The 24,306-nt window shown below is 41.3% G+C and overlaps 1 protein-coding gene across 4 annotated transcripts in view; it reads left to right on the top strand.

The window, feature by feature from the left end:
- The window catches only part of Dnm3 (dynamin 3), a 450,337-nt gene that overhangs the window by 119,123 nt on the left and 306,908 nt on the right, over positions 1-24,306 (top strand). For all 4 annotated transcript variants that reach the window (XM_046430283.2, XM_046430282.2, XM_046430281.2 and 1 more), the window contains exons 5-6: positions 21,123-21,221; positions 21,815-21,975. In XM_046430283.2, the coding sequence (XP_046286239.1) occupies positions 21,123-21,221; positions 21,815-21,975 (260 nt within the window). The remainder of the gene's footprint in view (positions 1-21,122; positions 21,222-21,814; positions 21,976-24,306) is intronic.

Here is a 24,306-nt window from a genome sequence, read left to right as displayed (position 1 = left end):
CTGGAGGACAGAATCGCCCCCAGAGGAATGCGAGACCTCTGGCTGGGAAAGGGCACCGACCTCCTCTGGAGTCGCAGCCTGTGAAGGACAGAAGCGTCCACGAAGCTGGAGGGGACTTGAGTTGTTCGGTGGTGGGTGCCTCCTGTGGCCTCAAGGTTGGCCCTTTGATGTGTCCCTCTTTAATCTGGAAAAGTCGGTGTCCCAGGGTGGTGCTCCCTGACCCTTGGTGGCATCGAGCCCATTCAGGCCTCTGTCTGGCCACTGAGAGGCTGAGGGGCTGCTCAGCTGAAGGGAAGTTTCCAGCATCCATTCAGCCACCGCTCAGGAAGGGATGAGTGAGCTCCAACCTGCAAACAAGTGCAGTCCCTGGAGGAAACTTTCCCTGGCACTACGTGAGCTCCTGTGCCTTCCTTCACCCCAGTGGGTTCATTCCCATGCTTCCTTGAAATTATCGGCTTAAGTATGTGACCAGATGAAGAAATGTAATAGATGTTAAGTGATTTCATTGAGTGTGCGTCATTAGTGTGCTTGATGTTCGTTGCGTCAGTTAGCAGATATGAAAACATCCTATTTAAGAACAGCTTAGTGTGCAGCTCATGGAAGCCGTGTTGCGACTCCTTGTTACAGGTTTTTGAACTTATTGCTAATATGAGTGAGACCCATAAAAGCAGCAGTGTTTTTTTCTTTTGCAAATGAAGAAAGTGCTAAGATCAGTAGCTAATGTGAAGAGAGTCATGGTCCTCGAAAAAATTGTTTTCATAAGTTCTGTCCAGCTCCTCATTATAATTCTTACATTGAGCATTGTCTCTGTACTGGGCTTGGACAGGGAAAGAGGTAGACGTGCACTGTAAAGAAAGGGTCACGGCTGCACATGTCCCTTCAGTCCTGTGTGACTGCAACTTGACAGGAGGTGTGTGATTTCCACGGTCTGGGACTTACACACATGTTTCAGATGCACACTGTTTGTGTATTTCTGATCTCACATTTTAAGATTTTTGTGCACATACAACTTAAATAAGTTAGTTATCTTGTATGTTGTAAATCAGCCCATCTGCCAAGAGGGTAGCTTATCCAAATGTGGATAGGCAGGTTTGCCCAAGGGTAGAGAAGAACTTCCATTTCAAGCTTTAAGAGAGGAAGTTGAGTCTTATTTAAACCTGAAAATATTAAAAGTAGAATAAAATATTCACCTGAAAAAGTTTGTACTAAAAGCATGTGCTCTTGGCCCTGCTGCTATAACTGGAAGGTGACGGTCTTGGTTGTGACTATGAAAGAACAAAGAGAATTTTTAGAGTGTGAACGTGGATGTGTGTGTCTGCAGGCGAGAGATTTGGATCACTGTTTAAGTAGAAATGGAAGAGAAGTGTAAAGACAGTTTGACAAAGTAAACGGGCTGTTAGGATGGAACTTGGAAGGCCACGGTGCTACCAAAACACATTCTTTCCTTTTGCCACTGGGGGTCACTGTGAAGACGCCGCTTGAATAAGTTTAACCCTTCCTGGAGTCACTTTTTGTGGAGTTTGAGGATAAAAATTTAATGTAGAAGAGAAACACTATTCATGAAGAAATTTTATTGATTTATTATTTTTAAATTTATTTATTCTAATTTGTTATTAGAAATGCAGATTGCATTTCAATTCTTAGTACACGTATAGAGCACAATTTTTCATTTCTCTGGTTGTACACAAAGTGGAGTCGCACCATTTGTGTCTTCATACATGCACCTAGGGTAATGATGTCCATCTCATTCCACCGTCTTTCCTACCCCCATGCCCTGTCCCTCCCCCTCTCTCCCCTTTACCCTATCCAAAGTTCCTTCATTCCTCCCATGCTCCCTGCCACCCCAAAGGGAAATTTTAAAAAGAAAGCATAAAATACTTCTTGCTCTGTGAATTGCTATGAATGTTTTCTCAGGAACTAAGTGTATTCATATGAGTAAGCGTGGCTGCACTATTCAAGGTCAAAGTGTTTCTTTAAATGACTTTATTAGAGTAATTGTGTTCTCTTTCTTTTCAAACTTCAAATTTAAAACATAATTAATAGTTGTCTATGCAATTAAATCTTGCTGTTAGATTCCAACACGACATCAGCTCCTACGTTTGCTATAAAAACACTCTGCAGGCCATCTCCAGAGTATATAACCAAACTAGATCCATATCGTTATTTTGTGGGCAGTGTAAATAAAGCATGACTATTTAAAAAGCATCACAAAACTCTTCTAAGTGTCTGAATTTTCCCAACTGACTTTCAGGATCCCTTTCCTTCTCTCCCCCCTCCTTGTCCTCCTCCCTCCCTCTCTCTTCTTTCTTCTCTTTCTGCCTGACCCGTCTTGAGAGCTTGCCTTGTCCTGTGGATAGAAGCGAGACGGTTTCTTCCATAGAATCAGGAGTACAGTAAGAAAGAGAAAGCATGGGCAGAGGCCTCTTTGCAGCTACCCAACCTGGAAAGGTCTTGGGAGAATTTACTGCCTGTTGACGCACATTTTTTTTTCTTGGTAACTGAGCAAGGCTATCAGTTGAGAAAGAACTGGGGGTGGAAGGGAGTAGGGAGGAGGCGAGAAGGGGTCGTGTGGATGTTTGAGAAGTGTGTTTTGAAGAGCCACTGTGGAGGGAGGCGGGGAGGCAGTGCTGGAGGGCCATCGGCAGAGCCCCGCTGCATGACTGTGTGACTCCCAGGAATACTGATGTGTGTGTGTACGTGTGTGTGTGTGTGTGTGTGTGTGTGTGCGCGCGCGCACGCGTAGTATGGGGTCAGGGAGGCCAAGAGCTGGATTGCCTTTGTGGCAGGATTCTGCATGACAGGTTGGATGGAAGACTAAGTGGGCAAAAGAGTTGAGGATATTGGCAAAATAACTAAAAAGGTGGCCTGTGAAGTCCTCAGAAGAAGGGAAGAAAACAGAGCCAAAAAGAACCTGTATGTTTGGGGGAAGTAGGATGCTTCAGGGCCGGGGTTCTAGATGAGGCTGAAGAATGGAATGCATTTGTATGTAGAGAACAGAAGAATTGGAGAGTAGGTATTTGTGGTAGAAAGGAGCACTTGTATTCTACAGCTTGAACAAGCAAGTCTGGGTTCTAAATGTCCAGCATGGGGCCATGGGAGGAAGTTGCTAACAGGGCATGCAGGTGGAGAGCCCTAGGTGGAAGGGAGAGGAACCGAAGACAGAAAACCAGGTCCCGCGTTGTCTTTCACACCGATGCTGCCTGATAACGGTGGAACTCGGGGAGCTGAGGGTACGGAGATGCTCCAAACCTTCAGTGAATCGTGGTGTGTGTTGGTGGGCGTTTGGAGAGGGCAGCATTGAAGAGGAACACAGGAGGTTTAAGCGGATGACGTCAGGCTCCAGAGCAAGTTTTTCATGTGAAGGTAGAAGGTTTTGGGTTTTGAGGATCTCTGGGGTATAGACAGCTCTGTGGGTGAAGAATATATAGTCTCCACCCACGGGGCATAAAGAAGAGAACTGGGTTTAAATGAAGGCAAGGAAGTGAGTGTCGTTATTTAGACCAGAGCATGGGTGTGTTGGAGTAATGTGGTGACAGTAGGGTGGTTCCAGATGGCACAGTAGAAATGATTGGCAGATGGGCAAGAGGGGAAGCAGGCAGCACGGTGGGTTGAAGTACAAGCTGTTCTGCTAAAACGACAGGAAAACATTCCCAAGTAACACTGCCTTTGTAAGAATTTACAGTAATAAAACCCAAAACATAAATATTACATTTTAAAATAGTATAGCCTAATGATTAATAGTGCAAACACTGGGGCCACACTGCCAGAGTTTGAAGTTTGTCTGTACCACTTACTAGCTATGTGATCTCCAGCAAATTTCTTAGTCTTTCAGTACCTCAGTTTCCCCATCTATAAAATGGGGGTAGAGTAATACCTTCCTATAGGATTATTTATGATATTAAATAAACTAATGTTTGCAAGGTACTTAGAAAAGTGCTCAGCACTTGAGCTATGTAAAAGTGTTACATAAAAATAATTTGCTCCATTGGGTAGAAAGTGGGTTTGTGGCTGCTGGGTTTCATACTTGTGAAGTTATTTTTCCAATGAAGATTTCTGTTACAAAGCATTTAAAAAGCTAGTAATTATAGCAGTTTCAGGAGGCACATAGCTATCAAACTTCAGTCTCAGCAAACCTTTGTTCTATATTTCCTTCTTTATTGGGGCTGCCAACACCATCACTAGTCCAAAGCTCTTTGCACATTGATGGGGTGTCACCTACATAACCCATTCTGAGGCATGAAGCCAGAGCCGCCCTTTCAGAAGGCAGTTGTGTATACCTGTGCAAGTGTGCGTGTGTGTGTGAATTTCTTAAAAGCCACAGCTTCTGGTCATGGGGCCTGTAGTGGTCTGCATGGTGCAAATCATGTTCTCTGTTAAGCAGGTTCCCCCAGAGCCAGACTTGATGGAAACTTCTGCTGTCAGGGAAATTCCTCTTTGGGAAGCGCAGGTGACCCGAGGAGCTTGGATTTGGTTGGGAAGTGAAGAATGATATTGAAAGAGTGATCTGGTGGCATCAGCTAGTCTCCAGTTAACCAGCTGGAACTAGTTAAAGGAGTTTGCCTGTTGTTTCTGACAGAGTCCTGCATGGTGTTCTGGCCAGGACATTTTGTGGTCAGCAGGCAGTGGTCTGGGCTATCTGTTCCGGATTCCAAACAGATTGCAGCGTGCGGAGAGGGCTTAGTTACCGTCTGCAGGGTGAACCTCTGTGGAAGCCCTTGGCAGCTCCAGGTCCCAGCAATGGTGGGCTCTGCACGTGGTGAAGGCTGCCCGTCCTGGGGCCAGAGAAGTTTCTCCACTGGAGCCTAAGGGTGCTCGCTGGGAGGTACGCCCCTGACCGTTGCCCTGTTCTTCCTGAGCCCCAGCTTCTGGAGGAGTCTCCATTAAACATGATCTTCTACGCCACATCTGAAGGAGAGGCGGGGGACCGCAGCCTTTTTGAGAGGAACAGCTTTCAAAGCCTGCTTTCTTCTTGTAAAAACTCCTGAAAGTCCTGAAAGTGGTTGTAAGACTCAAAGGCTTTTTCAGGCCAGGCTTTTTGTTTCTTTGCAAATTCAATTACTTTAAGAACTCCACAAGCTTCTCAGCTATCTGCTAGTTGCTTCCATGTGTGAACAACTGCACCCAGAGACTTTTCCTAGACGTAGGACTAAGTCTGTTTTATTTCCTTGCTTCCTTGCCACCGGCACCTTCCCCCTTCCCTGTTCCATTCTGACTTATGGTGGTTATGTCCAGGCCGCTGGAAACCGGAGCCTGGGACTGGGGGTACACATCGTAATCAGAGTTTGATGAGTTTGGACAACTGTACGTCCACGCACCACCCCCACACAAAACCAGAACGTCTGCATCACCCATAAAGGGCCCCTTGTGTTACTTCCCAGGCTGCCCCTACCCCCGTACCCCACTCCTGGCTCCAGGAAAACACGGACCTGTTTTCTGTCACGATAAATTAGATTTGTCTTTTCTAGAGTTTCATGGAAGTGGAGTCATACACAAGCACTCTCTGTGCCTGGATTCCTTTGCTCCATGTGCTTTTGAGCTCTGTGGATGCTGCTGTGAACTTCACTAGCACATTCTTTTAAATTGGTGACCTTTGTTTCATTGTGTGAATAGGCTGTTTTATGTTGATCCCGTCACCTCTGGATGGATCTCGAGTTTATTACAAACAAAGGTGCCATGTGTAATGATGTATAGGTTTTCTATGCTCATGTTGCGTTCCCCTTGGGAAGGTAACCTCAGAGTGAGATGGCTGGGTAAATGCACATTGAAAATTTTAAAGAAATTATTAAACTATTCTCCAAAGTGGTGGCATGAGTTTATTCCCAGAAGATGCATGTGAGTGTTTTGGTGGTGTGCTTGCTCACCAGCACTTGGCATGTTGGTTTTATCTTGTGTGTGTGGTGGTGGTCATTTGCGTTTCTGGTGAGTAGTGATGCCAGTGTCATTTCTTGTCCTCGCGGGCCACACATATGTCTTCCTCTCTGAAATGTCTACTCTGACCTTTTGCCTACTTCTTCTTCTTCTTTTTCTTTATCATCATCATCGTCATTACTATTTGTGTGGGTGTGTGTGGGGGTGCTGGGGATCAAACCTAGGGCCTTGAATGTGCTAAGCCTGCTCTCTACCACTGAGCCACACCCCAACCCCTTTGCTTCTTCTAAATTGAGTTGATGAAGGTACAAGTCTTTAAAAATACATTCCTGTGTAAGTCTTTCATGATATACTGCTAATATTTTCTACCAGTTTATAGCTTACTTTCTCATATTCTTTATCCATATCTTTTAAAGAACAGGTTTTGACTTCAGTGATGTCCAATTTATCAATTTTGCTTACATACTTCATCTTTTTAAAAATTCTCTCTTAGAAGTCTTTGCCTAACCAAGTTGGCAAGATATTTTGTTTTCATCCAGGAGTTTTGTGGTTTTAGCTCTACATTTAGGTCTGCGATGCTTTTTGGCATGTGCTGAAGGTGCAGAATTTACTGTTTTTCATTTGGAGATACAGTTGTTCCTAAACCATTTATTTTGGATGGATTATCCTCTCTTCATTGAATCACATGGGCGTCTTTATCTAGAACCAGCTATATATGAATGGGCATGCATGTTTATTGTGTTTATATTATATCTATACTTATAATTTTAGACCCAGCATTTTGTTCCATTGTCCTATACAGCTTTCCCTATGCCTATACCATATTGTCTTTCTTACTGTAGCTTTATAATAAGCCTTGAAACACATGGCATATTTATTTTTTCATTACTGCCTTGCTTATAATAGATACTTTGTCTTTTTATTTAAAAATTTTAATCAGCTTGTGAAGCTGATTGGAATTTTGTTTGGAATTAGATTAAATCTACAGCTTTTATTGCCAGCATGCAGACCTCTATCCACATGTGGCTATTAAAATTTGAATTAATTAAATTTGATTTAATTAAAAGATCTCCCAGTCATACTCACCATATTAATTTCATGCCTTCTGTATGGGAAAACTCATGTGCAGCGGATTGTCATTGCATTAAGTTTTATTGGATAGCACTACTGTAGATCAGTTTGCAGAACTGACTTTATACTGTTAAATGACTGAGTCAATGAACATGGTATTTCTTTCCATTTCCAGTGTATTTTAAGTTTTCAGTTTATATATCTTGCATATACTTTATTAAATATATTCCTATGTTATTTACATTTTTGGATGTGATTATAACATTATTGTAGGAAAAATTTTCATTTATATTTGTTGCCAGTATGTGGACTTATTTTTGTATTTTGGCCTTATATTCTGTGACCTTAATAAAATCACATATTAGTTCTGGTAGCCTTTTGTAGGTTATTTGAAATACCCTACACACAATCATGTGTTTTGTGTATAGAGAGTTTTACTATTTTCTTTACAGTATCCATTTGATTTATTCTTCTTGCTTTGACAAGGATTTCCAGTATAAAGTTGAGTTAAAGAGTAAGAGTAGATAATTATATCAGTCTTTTCAGAGAGTTAGCACTTGGCTTAATTTTTGTAACTATTACTTATTTGTATTCTATCTTATTCATGTCCACTCTTTATTATTTATACAACTTTGGATTTGATTTGTTATTCTCTTTCTAGTTCTTAAGATGGAAGCTTAGATTGTTGGTTTTAACCCTGTATTGGTAACAGCATAATAGCATATGAAAGCTATACCTTTCCTCCTCCTTATTTTTATTTATTTATTTATTTTTTTGGGGGGGGTGGTACTAGGTATTGAACCCAGGGACCCTTAATCACTGAGCCAAAACATCCCCATTCCTTTTTTATGTGTTTTTGAGATAAGGTCTCACTAAGTTGCTTTAGGGCCTTGCTAGGTTGCTGAGGCTGGCCACAAACTTGTGATCCTCCTGCCTCAGCCTTCCAAGTTCCTGGGATTATGGACATGACCACCATACCCAGCCTATACCTTTCATTCTAAACTGTTGGTTTAGCTGCATGCCACAAATTTTTGGTATGGTGAGCTTTTGTTTTATTCAGATTAAAATGATATATATTGGTGTTATGTCCTGATAAGCCTACTGAAAATTGAAAATATATCAAATTGGAACTGCATTTAATACACCAGCCAACCAGCATCATAGCTTAGCAGCACCCTATGCTGTGGAGTACATGTTTACTGCTGGGATTGTGTGGCTCACCTGGGGCTGTGGCTTGCTGCTACTGTCCAGCACCATGAGTGAGTATATTGGACCATATTTTTCTAGTCCAAGAAAAGGTCAAATTTCAAGGGTGTGGTGTCAACTGACTGTATATTGCTTTCCCACTGTCATAAAGTTGAAAAATCATAGGTTGAACCACAGTAAGTTGAGGACTATTATATTTAAAAATTTTCCCCTGACTTCCTTTTTATCCATGGTTATTTAGATATATGTTTTTGATTTCTAAATATTTCCATATTTTACAGGTAACCTTGTGATATTAACTTTTGTGTGATTTTACTCCTTTGAAATTATTGAGATTTATTTGGTGGCCCCAGATATGTTCCACCTTGATGAATGACCAATATGGATTTGGAAAGAATGAATATTCTGTTGTTATTGGGAGATATGTTCTGTAAGTGTACTTTAGGTCTCATTTGTTGATTTTATTATTTAAATCCTGTATATCTCTCGTTTCTTTCAGTTTATTTGCCCTTTCAATCACTGATAACTCCAATGGTATTTGTGGATTTGTCAATTTCTCCTTTCAGTTCTAGTAATTTGCTTAAGTATTTTGTTTTGATATACATTTCCAATCTCTGCCTTTTAATTATATTATCCAGGCCATTTTTATACAATATAACTGCCAATGTCATCGCATTTAAGTCTGTCATCTTGCTATTTGTTGTCTACACAGTATAAACTGTCTATACGTTATAAATGATACCCAGAGTGCATTCATCATTATTTAGCCGATTATTTTTTCTTTCTTTTTTATTCTATTTAGTTATACATGACAGCAGAATGTGTTTTGGTTTGATGATTTTTTAAAGATATAAAAATGAGAAAGAAATATTCTGTATTTAACATTTCCAGAGATTCTTATGCCTTTGTGTAGATCTGGCTTCTATTATTTTTCTTCAGTTCTTCAAGTAGAAGAACTTAAGTTCTTAAGTTTTTCAAACTGAACTTCATTTACAATTCTTGCAGTACCGTTCTCCTGGTAATAAATTATCTGGGCTTTTGTTTCTTTGACAAATTTATCATTTGAAAGATTTTTACTGGGTATAGATTTTCAGGTGACAGTTTTTATTATTTCTGTTAGCACTAAAACTTATCTCCTAATGTTCTCTTTATTTCATAGTTTTAGATGAGAAGTCTACAGTTGTTCTTTGTATCTTGTTTTTTATTGATCTCACTCTACTTGCCTGTCTTTTGTCACTGGTATCAGCAGTTTAATGTGACTTCATGTGTTCTTCATGTGATTGATGTTATTTGAGCTTTTAGATATGTAAGTTATAGTTTTCAACAACTACTCTTTGGTTACTTTTTATTTACTTCCTATGTTCATGGTTGTTTTTTTTTATATATCCTTGGCCATTGTGTGCATTTTTTTGGTACCCGAGTTTGAACTTGGGGTCACTCAATCACTGAGCCACATCCCCAGCCCTATTTTATTTAGAGACAGGGTCTCACTGAGTTGCTCACTCAGTGTTGCTGAGGCTGGCTTTGAACTCGTGATTCTCCTGTCTTACCTCCTGAGCTGCTGGGGCATATTTTTTTTAATAATGTATTAATGCTATTTTTGAATTTTATTGATTCTAAGTGAGAGTCTATCGACAGATTTCTTCCTCTTTTTAATCAACTGTGAATCCGATTTTCTTTGTACTTCATGCTTCTGGTGGTTTTTGTTTAAACATTGGATATTTTGAATTTTACTTTACTGAGTACAGAATTTTACTATATTCTTTGAAAATGTGTCGACTTTTGTCTTTGCACCTAGTAACATTATTTGAAGGTCAGTTTGATTTTTTTTATGCACTTTTTTTTCTTTTCCTTTTTTTTAAGGGTGTGTTTGCAGTAGGGTTTGTTCAGATTTGACTCTCCTGATGTCTCTACTAATTATTCCATGTTCAGTGACATCTCTCCATTCTAGTTGGTGGGAACTTAAATGATTCCCATTACTGTCTGAGCTCTGGCAATTATTTGGCTTAAAGAAACCTTGAAGTTGTCTTTTGTCTACTTGTGTGGAGTTTTATCTTATGTGAGTATGTATTCAAAGACTCACAGGACTACTATGAAAATTTCTGGGGCTCTTTCTTGGCACCCCTTTATCTGGTACATTATTCTGAAAAATCTAGTGCCTTGGTTTCCTTCAACTCTAATCTTTTTTTTTTTTTTTTTGTACTGGAGATTGAACCCAGGGACACCTAACCACTGAGCAACATCCCCAGACCTTTTTAATATTTTCTTTTGAGCCAAGGTCTCACTGAGTTGCTTAGGGGCTTGCTAAGTTGCTGAGGCTGGCTTTGAACTCAAAATCCTCCTGCCTCAACCTCCCAAGCTGCTGGGATAACAAGCATGCACCACTGCACCCGGCTCAACTCTAATCTTTTTCTCCTCAATTCAGCATGACTGGTGTTATCTCCTTGGAATTTTCCTCCTTACACTGTAGTTCTGAAATTTGTCTCCAAACAGAAAGTGGGTAATTGTATGGCTTACTTCATTGATTTCTCTTCTTTCACTTTTCACAGTCCTGTGTGACCTGGTGTTTAATGTCAGAAAATAATTATTCCATATTTTACATCCAGTTTTTTAGTAGCTTATGGAAGAAATTTATGTCCAAATTATGTTATTCTCTTATTGCCTAAAGCAGAAATTACTGAACCCTTTGCCACTGGGGGAAAATTATCAGTGGACTTTGGTTGCTTAGAGCCTTTTCAAGTCTTTCTATAGTTTGAGTCATAAGAATGACTATTGGTGGCTATTTCAAACTTAATAGATTCAAATCTCTTCTAAAATAGTAAGTTTTTTGTATGAACTCATCTTTTTGAACTATGCTTTAAGCAGCAAGGAGCAATTATAACAAATTAAAATTGTGGCTCTTAACAGATTCTCCTTTTAGCAGGTACTTAGTTTACCTTAAAAATTTTCATATACATCAGGTTTACAAAATGAGCAACTACTGTGTTACATGAATCCTCTTTCCAACTCACAGTATCTGTTTCCCTGCCAATTCACCGTCCTATGCCAGGTTCTCGCTCCGGCAGCCCAGGCTCTCAAACCACCAGTGTCTGTTAATGTGGTAATAAGTGGACTCCGACACACAGTGGTGCAAACAGTAGTCCTAGGAGGATGTCCCGTGTCCCGTGCTGCTTCTCCGTGATGTCATTCAGAGGACCGGGCTTCTTCCCCATCCCCTGAGGGACTTACGATGGTTGATCCAGCAAGTGGAAGGCCAGAGTATGCAGGGGCAGAAGTGGGAAGTCGCTTAGACCAACCCCGGGGAGCGACACGTGTCCCTTGTGCTCAATTCCACTTGCTGTCACTCGACCACAGACACCACGTTAGTGAGACCAACTCAGTTGTCAACGAGACCCGGAACACGATTTAGCCATGTGCCAAAGGAGAGGGAAACCGGCTCAGGCAGCAAGCTGTGGACTTCTTCCTTTTGTGTCTTCATAATCCAGTCTAATTTGGAGTTCAATTTTTTTTTTTTAATGAAGAATCACTCTGTGCCTAGATTTTTCTTATTTTTGAAGTAATTCTTTATTTTCTTACCTCCTCCTCCTTTCTTTCTCTTTTCTTCCTCCCTCTCCCTTTCACAAATATTAGTGACAGTCACTTTTCCTTTTTCTATTATTTACTTAATATTTTACTTAGTAACAGGAAAGTATGCTACCTGATGATTTTCAGGATGAAAACTGTGTTACTCAGAATAGGTGGAGGTAACAAGTTAGCAATATTCATGGAAAACCTATAGGAAAAAAGATGACTCTTTGTATTCATCACTGATTGCTTTTAGAAATAAAATATTCCATAATCTTTGCCAAGCTGAAAGAACAACATTTATTTCAAATCCCCCATCTCACCAGAACCCGAAACAACAACAAAAAACGCATTAGCTGAAGGACAGCTAATTTCCCCAGTCTGTTTTTAATTTCACTGTATATATTTTCACATTAAGTCTACATTGATTTTTTTTCATTGCTGTTGTTTTAGTGTACACAGTGTTCCAGATTACTTTTCTGGCAACTGCTCATGTGGTTCGTGGCTTGGATTTGTCTCACTTCTTAATTAGATGAAAAAACAGACTACTTATAATTTAGTTGCACATATAAATGGAAGAAATGGCAGTGTTCTTATGAGAAAATCACTGTGTGCTGACAGAAGACCTAGGTATCATGGAAGAGCGAGATCATGTATCTCCTCTGGAATTTGCATTCCAAAGTCTTGTGAGAGCCTAAGAAAAATACATAAGCTTATATTTTCCATTAATTTATTCACTTAATAAATAAACATTTATTGAATTCCCACTGTGTTTGACACCTACATGAATGGGTTAGAATAAGTAGATTATATGTAGCTCCTGTCCCTAAGACGTCATGCCTAGTGGGCAAGATAGACGTATAAGCAAATTCCTGGTGTTGGGTAAGAACTAGGGTTTCAGTGTACGTATGGAGCTTTGCGGGTGCAGAGAAAGGGCCCTGGTCAAGTACCTGTAGGAGGGCCTGAAGAATTACTAAGGATGGATAGAAGTCAACCAAGAAAAGAAAAGAGGGTCAGGATACGTGAAGCGGGAGGGGTGGCATGGTGAAGGTGGGGAGGCGGGGATAGAGGTCCCATGGAAAATGAGAGGCATGGGCTTGGCTGGCCTTGGAGTCAGGGGACGTTATCGGGACTGGTGAGATAACAGCCTTCACTTACTGAGCCGTTTTATGCTGTATACTTTACAGGTGCTGTTATTTAATTCTAAATTAATAAACTTGCAGTTCTAGGTACACCACAAAATTAAACAAAAGGTACAGAGAGTGTCCACACACTCCCATCCCGCTCTCGGTACGTCTGTTCCAGTTGAACTCGCACTGACGTCACCATCACCCAAAGTCCACGGCTTACGTTAGGATCCCCTCTTGGTGTTACACATTCAGTGGATTTGAGCAAGGGTGTCATGACATATCCACCCTTGTAGTGTTGTATAGGATAGTTTTATTGCCTTAAAAATTCTCTGTATTCTGCCTGTGCATCCCCCCCTTCTCACCCCTGGTGGATACTGATCTTACTGTTGCCCTGGTTGGAGTTTTCTAGAATGATGTACCATTGAAACCAAACAGTAGGTAGCCTTTTTTTTTAGAATGACTTCTTTCACTTAGTAATATAAGTTTGCTCCATGTCTTTTTGTGGTTTGATAGCTCATTTCTTCTTAGAATAATAGCCCACTGTCTCCATGTACTATAGTTCATCCATTCACCTATGATGAACGTCTTGATTGCTTCCACATTTATCTGCTGTAAACAGACCAACATTTTCAACTCACTTAGGTAAATACAAAGGATCACAATTGCCAGATCATGTGATAATGACATGTTTAGTTTTGTTGGGAACCACCAAACCATCTTGCATCGTTGCCGTTTTCCATTCCCACACTGTTGGAAGAGAGCTCCTGTCCTGCATTTGCCAATGTTTGGTGGGGTCACTTTTGTGGATTTCGGTCAGTCTGGTAGGTAGGTAGGGTGCCTCACTGTGTGGCTGTTTCCTAATGATACATGATAGTGAACATCTTTCCATATGCTCATTGCTATCTGCTTATCTCCATTACCAGGGTATCTGTTCAGGTGTTTTTCCAGTTTTTTTTAATTGAGTTGTTTTCCTATTGTTGAGTTTTAAGAATTCTTGCTATATTTTGGATAACAGTCCTTTATCAGATGTGCATGTGTGAGAAATATTTTTTTATTTCTTTGCTTGTCTTTCTTAATATTGTTTTTTTTAACTAATGAATATCTTGTTGTTGTTGTTGTTGACCTTTATTTTATTCATATGTGGTGCTGAGAATCGAACCCAGTGCCTCATACATGTGAGGCAAGTGCTCTACCACTGAGCCACCACCCCAGTCCCTCTTAATATTCTTTTTTTGCTGAGCAGAACTTTTATACATGTGTGAAATTAGATCTACTCCAATTTTTTAAATTAATGCTAGCATGATACATGTCTATTATTTAAATCTGTGTGTTCTTACATTTCAAGTAGAATCTTTGTAGGTAGCATATTATTGGATCATTTTTTATGGGTCTTTTTATAATCCACTCTGACCATCTCTGTCTTTTAATGGTTGCATTGACCATTGACTTTCAAAGTGATTACTATTATAATTAGGTTAATATATATCATTTTTATTGTTTTCTATTTCTTCTTTGTTCTTTGTTCATTTTTAAATATTTGGTTAGTTGTTGATAGATATTTATTTATTTTATGTGGTGCTGAGGATTGAGCCCAGTGCCTCACCTGTGCTAGGCAAGTGCTCCACCACTGAGCCCCAGCCCAGCCCTCTTTCTTCTATTTTTGCCTTCCACTCTTTTTTCTGACATTTTTGCCTCCAGTTCAGCATTTTATGATCTGATTTTCGATCTTCTTTTAATGTATGAATTATACTCTTTTTTTAAACCTTTTAAGTGCTTGCTTTAGAGTTTGCAATGTACTCTTATTACTAATTCACATCCACTTTCAAATATACAGCTGTACTGCTTTATTAGTAATGTGAGTACCTTACAATAATGTAACAATCCTAATTCTTCTCTATCTCTTGTTTCATTGTATTCGTGTCACTATACAAGCATTTGAATAAGAATACTAATCAAATATATTGTTGCTATTATTTTGCACAAACTGTTATCTGTTAGGTCATTAAGAATAAACAAGGCCAGGCATGGTGGCAATACACATGCAACTTGGGAGGCTGAGGCAGGAAGATTGCCAAGTTCAAAGCCAGCCTCAGCAACTTAGCGAGTCCTTCAGCAACTCAGCCAGACCCTGTCTCTAAATAAAACACAAAAAAGGGCTGGGGACGCATCTCAGTGGTTATGTGCCCCTGGGATCAATAGCTGGTACCAAATAATAATAATAATAATAATAATAATAAAAAAGATAAAATGTTTTCACCTTCTTTCCCCAGTGCTATTCCTTTCTTAATGTAAATGCAAGTTTCTGACTTATATCATTTTCCCTCTCTAAAGAATTTCTTTAAACATTTCTTGAATAGCAGTTTACTGGCAACACCTTCCCTCAATTCTTGTTAGTCTGAGAAAGTCTTTATTTTTCGTAACTTTCAAGGGGTGCTTGAAATAATTCTTAGATTGGTGTCCTCTCTGTCTCTCTCAGCACTTTGAATATATCACTCCACTGTTGTCTTGCATGCATGGTTTTTGAGGAGAAATTGGATGTATTTCTTATCTTTAAAAATCTATAGTTTGGTGTTTTTTTTTTTTTAATCCCCCTCTGGCCCTTTTCAAGAATTTTCTCCTTTTTATATTTGAACAGAATACGTCTAGGTGTAGGTTTTTGGTGTACTTATACGACTAAGTGTCTTCTAAGCTTCCTGGGTCTGTGGTTTGGTTCAGACATTCATTTTGGGCTAAATCTCAGTCATTACTGCCTCGTTACCTGGTCCTTTCTCCCTTTCTTCTTCTTTTGGTATTCCTGTTATGCATTGTACCTAAATAGATGTCCTAAAGCTCTGGTGTAGTCTGTATTCTGCTTTTTTTTTTTTTTTTTTTTTTGGTGCTGCTGGGGATTGAACTCAGGGCCTTGGGCATGCGAGACAAGCTCCCTACCAACTGAGCTATGTCCCCAGCCCTGATTTTTTTTTTAATTCAAATTTTCCTTTGTTTTACCATTTTTGGAAGTTTCTGTTGAGATAGCCTGAAGCTCAGTTATTCTTTCCTCAGCTGTGTTCGGTCTCCTAATGAATCTGTCAGAGGCATTCTTTATTTCTGTTACAGTGGTTTTGATGTTTAGTACTTCTGATTTTTTTCTTAGCATTTGTGCCTCCCTGTTTTGATTGCCTGTCTATTCTTGGAGGGTGTGTGTGTGTGTGTGTGTGATGTATATATAATAATTATAGCTCTTAGGATATTAATCACAGTTGTTCTAAATTCCCAGTCTGATAATTTCAACACCCCAGTGAGATCTGGGTTTCTTCCATATTCTTATTTATTTATTGCCTTTTAATATACCTTGTAAATTTTTTTGTCAATATATGATGTACTGTATGTAAGGGACTATGGAAAATGGGCCTTCAGTAATGTGTGGTAATGTGTGGAGTGAGAGGAAGCATTCTATGATCCCATGATTAGGTCACATATTTAGTGAGCATGGACCTCCTACGTGCTTCTTGGTCTCCACCTCACTCTGTCCCCTTCAGACAGGACAGAGTGGCTAGAATGGGCTGGAGTTGGGCATTTCTCCTCCTTGCTGTGGAAATCTAGAGGAGACTAAAAGGTGAATATCCTCCTTCCCTCAGATATGTTTAGCCTTGAAGGGACCCTCGTAGATGAGGGCCTGGTTAAATAGTTTCTCCAAGTGCAGACCATATTCCGAGGAACGGATGCTTTGACGTGTTTCACACTGGTTACTGTTCTCAGTGCCAGAAACATGAGGGGGTTCTTTTCTCTAGTATTCACCGAGAACCTGCTTGAGCTTCTGGAAGCAAAACTCAGAACAATGTGCGGACTCCCTAAGAAACCTGGGTTCAACTCTGACGGTTGTTCACACTGAGTCTTTGGCTGTTTTCTCAGCAACTGTGATTTAGATTTTCCTACCCCAACACCGAAGGCATTAGCGCCCTCATCAGGAGGAAGCCGAACCACTGAGACCACCATCTACTACAGTGGTTTGCTGTCCTGAGGTGATAATTAGGAGCTTCCTTGAATCTCAGAAGATTGCCTTTTTGTCGGACAGGTTACCCCTAGCAATTCCTACTTACGTTTTTCTACTTCAGCATTGACACGGAAATTTCTGGTCATGGACTTCTGCTCTGGTAGATTGTGATCCTCTCTATTCACTTGCTTCTCCTTTTCAGGTTTTGGTAGCAGTTTACCCTATGAGCTCATATGTCTGCTGACCTACAAAGAGTTGTGGGTTTTCAGTTTGTCTCTTTACATGTGGTTGGGATGGAGTGGTGACATCCAAGCTCCTTCCACGCCAGACTAGAGTCCTGCTATTCAAGTTGAAATCCAAGGGTTGTTATTCTCCTAATGAGTTAGAGTGAGCATGTGATTTGTCCTTCAGAAGGGCATTCTTCAGAGAACTAAACAGAAGGTGGTTAGTCGTTCTCCCAGGACAGCGAAGCGTGACACCCTGTGGAGGCCGTTTCCTACTGGGGTGCTTGCAGTGGGGCTCGGTCTGCGCTTGACCTCTGTGGTGTGGTGTCAGCTGTTGGAAGTGGCTTGTGTGTCTTACTGAGGTCTTCATCAGGAGTCACTGGTACTCATCATCATGGTCATTCTTCACTGAAGAGAAACACAAACCACTTTATCACAATTTTATCCAGCTTTTCATTGATTGCTTTTATTTTCCCTTTAGTAGGGAGACAAGAATCGTGTTTAATTCTTCCTTACTTAATGGGGTTCATAACCACCTTTGAATCTGAACGTTGTTCCCCTTCCCAAATTCTGGACTGGAAAGAGAAGTCCAGCCCAACTTTCGGTTCTGTGGACAGACAGTCCTAGATGATAGGGCTAGCTGCCACACAGCCCAGATAATCACCTGTAGGATCTATGAGTGGGGCGGGGCTGGAGAATACAGGATTGAAGATGGAGTGTCCCTGGCTGGACGCCAGCTCAGGCTGGACAGGCTGTTTCCCCTTAGGAAAGTGTATTTTTCCTTTCCAACACTCACTTTTCTTAATCTGTATAACTGAAAAAATAAAAGTACCTACCTCATATGGCTTTCATTTTGGGTCCTTAATGAGGCTGGCACACAGTCAGGGCTCTGTGATGTACTGTTTTGTCCAGGTCTTTTGGTTTCCAGGGCGCTCTTAAAGCCTTTGAGATCTCTTCTGACAGTGACTTTCTGAGATCCATTAAAGCAGAGTGTGCCAGCAGGGAGTCATTGGTCATTATAAGCTGCCTGTTTGTGCAAGGAAATGTGAAAAGAACATAGTCCTCTCCCCATTTCTGGTGCCCCACTAAGCGTGGACTCAGATGCCTTCTCAGGAGTGAGGGAGTGGTAAGGAAAACACATTCACAGTCAGCTTTTATTTGTATTAGAGCTATAAACACATATAGCCTTTAAAAGGTCCATCCCAAAGCCTTTCAGTAAAAACCGTCAGGCCCTTGCCCATCCCTCCTGCTTCTGATGACTGATTCCAGAACCAGCTACTTTCAACCCTTTTAGCTCTTTCTTTTGGGGTCTATGGCTCGCGCTCTCTCTCTCTCTCTAATATATAAATATATCTCCATGTAATGTGTCACTCTTTCTTGATTTTCTTTGTTTTATTTGACTTCCTGATGTGGAGGGGAATTGGCTGTCCTGCTTCCCTCTCCTGTACCTACACACACACACACACACACACACACACACACACACACTCGCGCGCGCGCGCATGCACATAGGCATTTATCATCCCCCATTTTGATAAGATGACATAATCATATTTAGAGAATGATTTTTTTTTTAATTCTGAAAATGTAAATCACGGCTGAGCCAGGGGGTGAATTATGATTAGTCCCCCTTTCTTGCATGGTACTGTCTTGGATTAGGTAATTGTGTCTTCTTGTCTGTGGAGTCTCTATGTATCTAGCTTTTCCAGCCTCACCTGAAGCAGTCTGAGTCTCTCCATTCATTAGGCATCATGTGCGTGTGCTATCCTGCGTGCGTGTGTGTGTGTGTAAGAAGCCTGTCCCAGGCTCTGTGTCCTCTCCTTACCCTCTGGGCTTCGTCCTGGGGTCTGCACCATCCTGAACATTGCCTTCTTTTCTCAGTTTGGTCCTGCTTCCGGACATCATGTCTTCCTCTTGATGATTTACTCCTTTGTGGACACATTGTTTAATCTCTACCTGAGAAAATGAGAAAGGGGGGTAAGACCTTTTGGGAGTTTGCAAATCTGAAAGTCTCTTTTTCTACTGTCACATCTATTGATAATTTAGAATTCTAAGTTGGAAATTATTTTTTCCTCTTGGAGTTCTGAAAACATTGATCGATTGATTTAGCATTTCTGGCTTGCTGCTGGGAGGACTGGGGCAGCACAGTGATTCTCAATCCTTGTAATGTGACCTTTTAAAATTTGTCAGGGAGCTCTTTAGCATCTTTCATCTGTTCCTAGTGTTTGTATTGTATCTGAGGCCCGGTGAGCTCACTCAGTTTACAGATTCTTATCCTTGACTTATAGCATATTTCTAAACAGGATCTCTCCCTCCCTCTCGCTTTTCCGATTTGGTCTTTTTTTCCAGCCATGCCAGTTACTCGGATATTGGAGCTTCATGATCATCTCTCTAGCTTTTAAGGATGTTTTTCTATTATTTACTTCTTTTTCTTTTGTTTTCATCTTCTAACCCTTCTACTAGCACTTTCATTTCTGCTCTTGCATTTCTAATCTCTGGGACTTCTTTCATGCACCTTTCTTTTTATGGCCTTTTCTTCTTGTTCCATGAAAGCAATTACTTCTCTTTCCTCTCTGAAGATATTAATAAAAATGACAAAAATTTCTCTCTTTTGCATTACCTTTGTGTCTCTAGGTTCTACTTCATAATGTCCATACGTAGTTATAGGTGGAATATTACCCAAAGCACTGTGTGGGTGAGCCTGACTTACTAGGTGGTTTCCTTCATGACAGGGTGATTCATTGGGCTGTTTAGTTCGGGTTCCTCTTGATGTCAGCAGTTGGGTTTTTCTCTTGGGGTGGTTAGTCTCCCCATGCCCAGTTCTCCCACCTCTTGCTAGGGTGGATCAGGTGATAGTCTGCCAGCCACCCTTTCCGGAAGTCAGACTAGGGAACTGGACTGGGAAGAGCAGATCTTGCCAGTTAGTATGTAGAGACTCAATTAATTACCTTCTTTCAATACCTGACCCCCAAGAGCCGTGTGCAGAGGTTTCTCCCGTTCCTAGCCCGTTCCTAGTTCAGTCTTCTTTCCATTAAATCAGATTTCCTCTTCTAAGAAATAGTGCTGCGAGACTCATTAGTGTGTTTTTGGTGATGGCACTGTTCTGTACTCTATTCTTAGCCTTTTTAGTTTTTATTTCTTTGACTTCAAGTGCCCAGGACCGGGTCAGTGGTGACCCTGGTTTGCAGCACACTTTTGTCCTTGGTTCGTGCAGAGCCTATTTGTTTATTAATAAGGTAGTAATTTTTTTAAAAATCCATATCAGGTTGGATACTTGGGCAGAAAGTTAAAATGTATGGTTTCCATTCATGTGTGGTTCAAAAATAAATTCATATATGATCATGTGCAGCGTGACAACTTTGGTCAGTGACAGACTGCATACATCTCGGCGGCCCCATAAAGTTGTAATGGAGTTGGAATTTCATATTACCTGGTGACATCACATGACGTGGTTGGCCGTGTGTGCTCCTGTGTTGTTGTGATGTCGGTGTAAACAAATGTGTACTGCTGTGGTCAGAAAGTGAAGCAGCGTAATTATGTGCATACATAATACTTGACAATAAATGCGTTACTAGTTTATTTACCATACTGTTTTTAGAGTATATCACACCCATAAAGGTTGGCTGTGATTCAGTCTGCTGTCTTCCACTGGTGCCTGCTGTATCTCACATTCTCCTACATCTCACCTGATAGCATCAGAGATCACACTCAGAGTCACCTACACGATTCAGGTTTAAGTAGACCCACTCTCTGGTGTTTGCATGGTGATGAGACCCACTGAGGGTGTGTTTCTCAGGAAACAGCCCCCTGGGTAGGTGATGTGTGACTGTTTAGAGTATTTTTGTGGCGCATCTGTTTTTCTCTCTCCAATGGAAAGTCATCTAATGAATACAGATGGGTGGTTTCCAAACCCTCCTCCTCGTGTAGAAATCGGCCAGACTGGGGTGACAGTGGATCGAGGCACAGTCAGAGAGGAACAGGAAAAGGACAAGAGTGTGAGCTGCACAGTTAGCCGGGAGACGCGTGGCCTCTGAAGTTCGTTAGTCCCCTTCAGATGGTGTCCTAACGGGTTGGTTTATGATGCAGGCCTGAGAACCATCGGCGTCATCACCAAACTGGATCTCATGGATGAAGGGACGGATGCCAGGGACGTGCTGGAGAACAAGCTGCTGCCTCTTCGCAGGGGTACGTCCTGGGTCTGCAGAGGGCCTTCTTGGTACTATGTCAGAGACAACTGCAAGGCATGGGGAGGCACGGGCTTAATGATCTCCCTGTCCTCAGGCTTGGATTTATTATCAGCTACACTCTTTATGGAATGGCACTGTATTCCCATATGAGGTGTTAAAAATGATCCAAAATGAGAACTATTCCTTAAAATAACAGTGATAAGAAAAACAGGAAAAAGAAGAGGTTTGAAGGAGGGTGTAAATATTCACCATAGATTACACAAATATAGATACCATTCTGTTGTAAGTGTGGTATTTACGATCCTGCAATACGGCACAACTGCAAAGAGTCATTCTCTCTTAAAATGCATAAGACTTTTAAATGCGAGGGGTATTATTCTGTCGATGTCAAAAGTTATCCCTAGGCAAGTCTGTGGTCTTTGTTAAAATATCATTGTCTCAATGGAGTTTTGTAAAGGGGCCCAGTCTTCAGGCCCCCAGACCCATTTGCCTACCTCACTCAGTCTGTTGGAGAGCCCTGAAATCTCCCTAGAACAGTTACAGGGGAGTGCCAAGCCCCATGGGGCTGTGTGGTGGTGTGTTTTGTTTCAGGTTACGTGGGGGTGGTCAACAGGAGCCAGAAGGACATAGACGGAAAGAAGGACATTAAAGCAGCCATGTTGGCAGAGAGGAAATTTTTTCTTTCACATCCGGCCTACAGACACATTGCTGACCGTATGGGGACCCCACACCTTCAGAAGGTCCTGAATCAGGTAAAGAAATTCTTTAAAGCAACAAGAACAGTTACAAAATGTGTAGGCCATTGGGATTTAAATATCTTATTTTTGAATTTCTCTTTTCTGAAGCAAGACGTCCAGCTTGAATGAAAGGGGTTTAAACAATGACTGTGAGTGCTCAGCTACGCTGGTACTGTGCCGGGAGCTGAGTTGGCCTTAGCTGAGGGGGCAGTCAAGGGGGCCGAGCTCACAGCACAGACAAGTGTCTCTTTAGGAGGTGAAGCCCGTGTACATTTGAGCATGCATTCTCTTACCACAGGTAGTTCTCCTCAGCATTTAAACTTGTGTAGCTCTGAAACGAGGATCACTTGGGATCTGTCTGTGGAATACCAGCTGTAATGGTTAGGTTAGACTTTCTGCTAAAATTTTTTTTTTCTGGTTTTGTTTAGGATTGATTTGTTCCTTTATTTAAAATTTTCAAAACAACAAATCCTGATGAAGTCACCATTGATTGCCACTAATCTAAAACACTTTCCCAGATAACCCATTTTCCCCCAATAAATAGAATCGGATTGGGGCTTCTGTCTCCCTGCCCCGCCACACACGGCACACTCTTTTGTCACAACGCCTCAGCACACGTTCCCTGGTACATACGTTGCTTCCCCTGTTGTGGTCAAGCATCATGACCACATGCCCTGGTCCCTGGGTCACCCTTCCTGAGTTTTGATGACAGTGACTTTGATGGAGAGCAGTTTTCCTCACAGACATCCCCATTAGTTAAGCTTTCCCCCTCCATCTGTGAGCCTGGTCTGGTGGTTATGGACGCTCTGATATCAGATCCTTGAAGGGGTGAGTAGAGGTGGTCAAAGTTAAGGTCATTATATCTGAACCATTGAGATAAGACAGTGGAGGTTTTAGAAAATAGGAAGGAGAGGTATACTTGTATTTTAAGTGACTTTGGTGACGTTCATATTCTTAATTAGGCTAAAAGAGAATTTGGAATCTCAGAGGCAGCACTTGGTTGTATCACTTTTAAAATATGAATACCCTTGAGGAGGAGCACTGGTTTGCCATGGAGGAACCGTGACATTCTCACGATGTGGTCAGCAGTGGTAAAACTTGTGTCAGACCACCACTTTCAACCCTATATTGGCCTAAGAAAATGACAAATAACCTGAAAAAATCCTATAGGAAAATCACTAATACCATTGGAAGGGGTTGGAAATAAATTAGGTTTTGCATATTTAAAAAATAGGAGATGATTGACCATTATGTTATGCAGGAGATCCCCCACTTTTGACACAATTGGATTGTGTTGATTGAAAGTTGAACGCATTTTACCCTGAACATCCCTTCTGTATAATCGGTTTCAAAGGTTTTGAAACTAGAACAACTTTCTTGCTAATTCTACGTGTGCCAGTCCTTCTGATTCTGAGGCACCATTTCCATAGACAATCTGTACAAAACTGTGATGATTGTGAGGAATGGAAGGAGACACCACCAGACTAGGGGGAGAGCAAGAGCACGTGGAGACGTGGACGGTGGCAGGGTCCTGGGAGGTTCTTAGGCCAAAGTAAAGACTGGGCTCTCCACCAAGGAGCAGTAGGGAGCTATTTAGGAGATCCAAGGGAGGGTATTGACAGGCTCAGGTCTGACGGTTAAAAAGAATATGGTATTGCAATAAGAAGACCAAGAGTAGGCCAGTTAGGAGTAAAACCAGGAAGGGCAGGTGGCTAAAAATAATAAAAGTTACAGTAGCTCAGTCTCACATAGGGCCAGTGGGAAGTGACACAGGAGATTTGAGGAATGTTTAGGAAAATTGAGAACTTGGTGACAGATGAGCTCTATTGGGTGACAGGTATAGAGTCAAGGACATTCCTCGCTTCTATGCTGATCTGCAGGCAGCACTATAGGGAGCCCAGCAAGGGGAAGATGAGGTACTTGTTTGGGATAAGTTGAGGCTGAGGTGTCATTGACACACCCAGGAGGAGAAGTCACGCAGGAGTCCTGTCTGGAGTCAACATTTTAGCAGCAGCGGGTGTTTGTGTGTTTGCCGAAACCCTGGGTGGAATGAGAAGAGACCCCAGATCAGATCTGAGAAATTCGAAATTCCCAGTCTGGCGAGGAGCATGAATTATTAAAGGAGACGGAGAAGGTGCATCCAGAATGGCTAGGAGAAGAGTTAGAGGAACCAAGGTGATGCAAGCCAAGGCATGACGTGCTCCAGAGAGCAAAGGATGGCCACAGTGTCGCTTTACTGTTGAGAAGTCTGAGGAGCAAAGAGTGGAAACCAAGTGTGTTCATTATTTCCAGCTCACAGGCCCATTTGGCGGTTGCTGGTTTTTCATGGTGGCTGCTCCTCTTAGA

This window comes from Marmota monax, unplaced genomic scaffold, assembly GCF_021218885.2.
Source record: "Marmota monax isolate L192 unplaced genomic scaffold, Marmota_monax_Labrador192_F-V1.1 WCK01_AAM20220418_F8-fsc00055, whole genome shotgun sequence".
Taxonomy (NCBI): Eukaryota; Metazoa; Chordata; class Mammalia; order Rodentia; family Sciuridae; genus Marmota; species Marmota monax.
The sequence above is the reverse complement of the archived record's forward strand: the minus strand, read 5'-3'. Positions and strand labels throughout refer to the sequence as shown.